The following is a 1668-nucleotide window of genomic DNA, read 5'->3' as shown; positions in this document are numbered from 1 at the left end:
ACTGTATGTAGGCTGCCATTTTGAACAGGACTCCCTGGCAGAAGAGACTCTTAGTCTCAATGAAATAATAAATGAAAAAAATGGATAAAAAAAAAAGAAAGAAAAAAAAATGGCTCAACAGTCCGCAGAGCTTTCGATGCAGCATACACTAAACTGTGCAATGCTTTGTGTGTCTCAGTGCTCTCCTGTGCAATGAGTTGTTGAATTTGGCACATTTATGTTTTCAACACATCATTGCCGTACAGCATACTGCCGCACAAATTCAAAATGCTACATATTTTGTCAAAATTGAGTTCATGCTTTTGAGTGCAATGTTGTGCAACATTTTATTTTTATTTTTTTTTGGTCTTTTTGACTTTATTTATGATAGCACACTGAAGATGGTGACAGGAGGCGAGTTGGGGGAGAGAGACGGGGAAGGTCTGGCAAAGGACCCGGGCCAGGAATCGAACCCGGGTCGGCCGCATGGCAGACGAGTGCCCTACCGTTAGGCCTCAGTAGGGCCAGGTGACACTTTATTTTAATGCTTCACTATTATAGTCTTGAATGGAGCATTGCCGTAAAATGAAGCGCTCTATGAAGTGAAATATTTTTTTTGCAACAGTGGGCAGAACTCTTGTCAGAGTGCAGAATTTCGTCTGTGTGCAGTCTGCAGAACGAACTCTCTGGCTCTGAGTCTGACTCCCTCAGTTGTGATATAACAGTGACAAGGCTGCATTTGGGGTAATTGACAGAAAATAAAGAGTTCTATGAAGTTGAATATATTTTTGCAACAGTGTGCAGTATGCAGAACTGAGAGTTCTGCAAGAGTGCAGAATTGTGTCTGTGTGCAGTCTGCAAAACTAACTGAGTCTGACTCCTCAGTTGTGATATAACAGGCGTTTGTGTGTGTGTGTGTGTGTGTGTGTGTGTGTGTGTGTGTGTGTGTGTGTGTGTGTGTGTGTGTGTGTGTGTGTGTGTGTGTGTGTGTGTGTGTGTGTGTGTGTGATACTATAACAGTGACATGGCTGCATTTGGACTAATTCAACTCAGTATTCACTGCAGCGTAATTCAGTGGAGTCTTGGCACGATTAGGTCCTGAAACGCAGCATTGCTGTGCAGTATCATACCGCTTTGAGTTGCTGTTTTGTGCCTTGGCAAGTTTTGGCTTTTTGAACGCAACATCACTGTGTAATGCAATACAGCCTTTGCTTGGCGAGTTGGGATTTTAAACCCAGCATTGCTGCGTTATTTAATGGTGCCTTGGCAATGGCGTGTTTTTGGTTTCAAATAGAGCTTCACTGTGCACTGTAAATGGTGCCTTAGCTTGTGGGTTTCTTTAAAAAAACAGAGCAAAATGCTGCATAATTCAATGGTGCATTTTGGGTCTTCAATACAGCATTGCTTGCACAGTATAGTATCTGTGGCTTAACGTGTAACGTTTTCAAAAACAGGGCGATGAAGCATATCTCAATGGTAATGTGTATAGCAATATTTAGCAATATTTCAGCAATAGTCATTTTACTAAGGGACAAAGTCATGTTTGATGCTTATAATATGCTCAGGGGTTGCAAAGATATTCTTAGGTCCAAAAGACGGTTTTGACAGAAAACGTTTGCGAGTCACTGCCTTAGCGTGTGGTTTTTTTTGAAGATAGCATTGTGGTAAGGGGGCATGTGCCTTCTGCCT

The 1668-nt window shown here is 42.0% G+C and overlaps 1 protein-coding gene across 1 annotated transcript in view; it reads right to left on the bottom strand.

The window, feature by feature from the left end:
* The window catches only part of tnfsf10l (TNF superfamily member 10, like), an 88351-nt gene that overhangs the window by 16037 nt on the left and 70646 nt on the right, over positions 1-1668 (bottom strand). Inside the window, exon 3 of the mRNA XM_063186672.1 lies at positions 151-182. Coding sequence (XP_063042742.1) covers positions 151-182 — 32 coding nt within the window. The remainder of the gene's footprint in view (positions 1-150; positions 183-1668) is intronic.

The sequence above is a fragment of the Engraulis encrasicolus genome, chromosome 21 (genome assembly GCF_034702125.1).
Source record: "Engraulis encrasicolus isolate BLACKSEA-1 chromosome 21, IST_EnEncr_1.0, whole genome shotgun sequence".
Lineage (NCBI taxonomy): Eukaryota > Metazoa > Chordata > Actinopteri > Clupeiformes > Engraulidae > Engraulis > Engraulis encrasicolus.
Note: the sequence above shows the minus strand (reverse complement) of the source record. Positions and strands in the feature narration are given on the sequence as shown.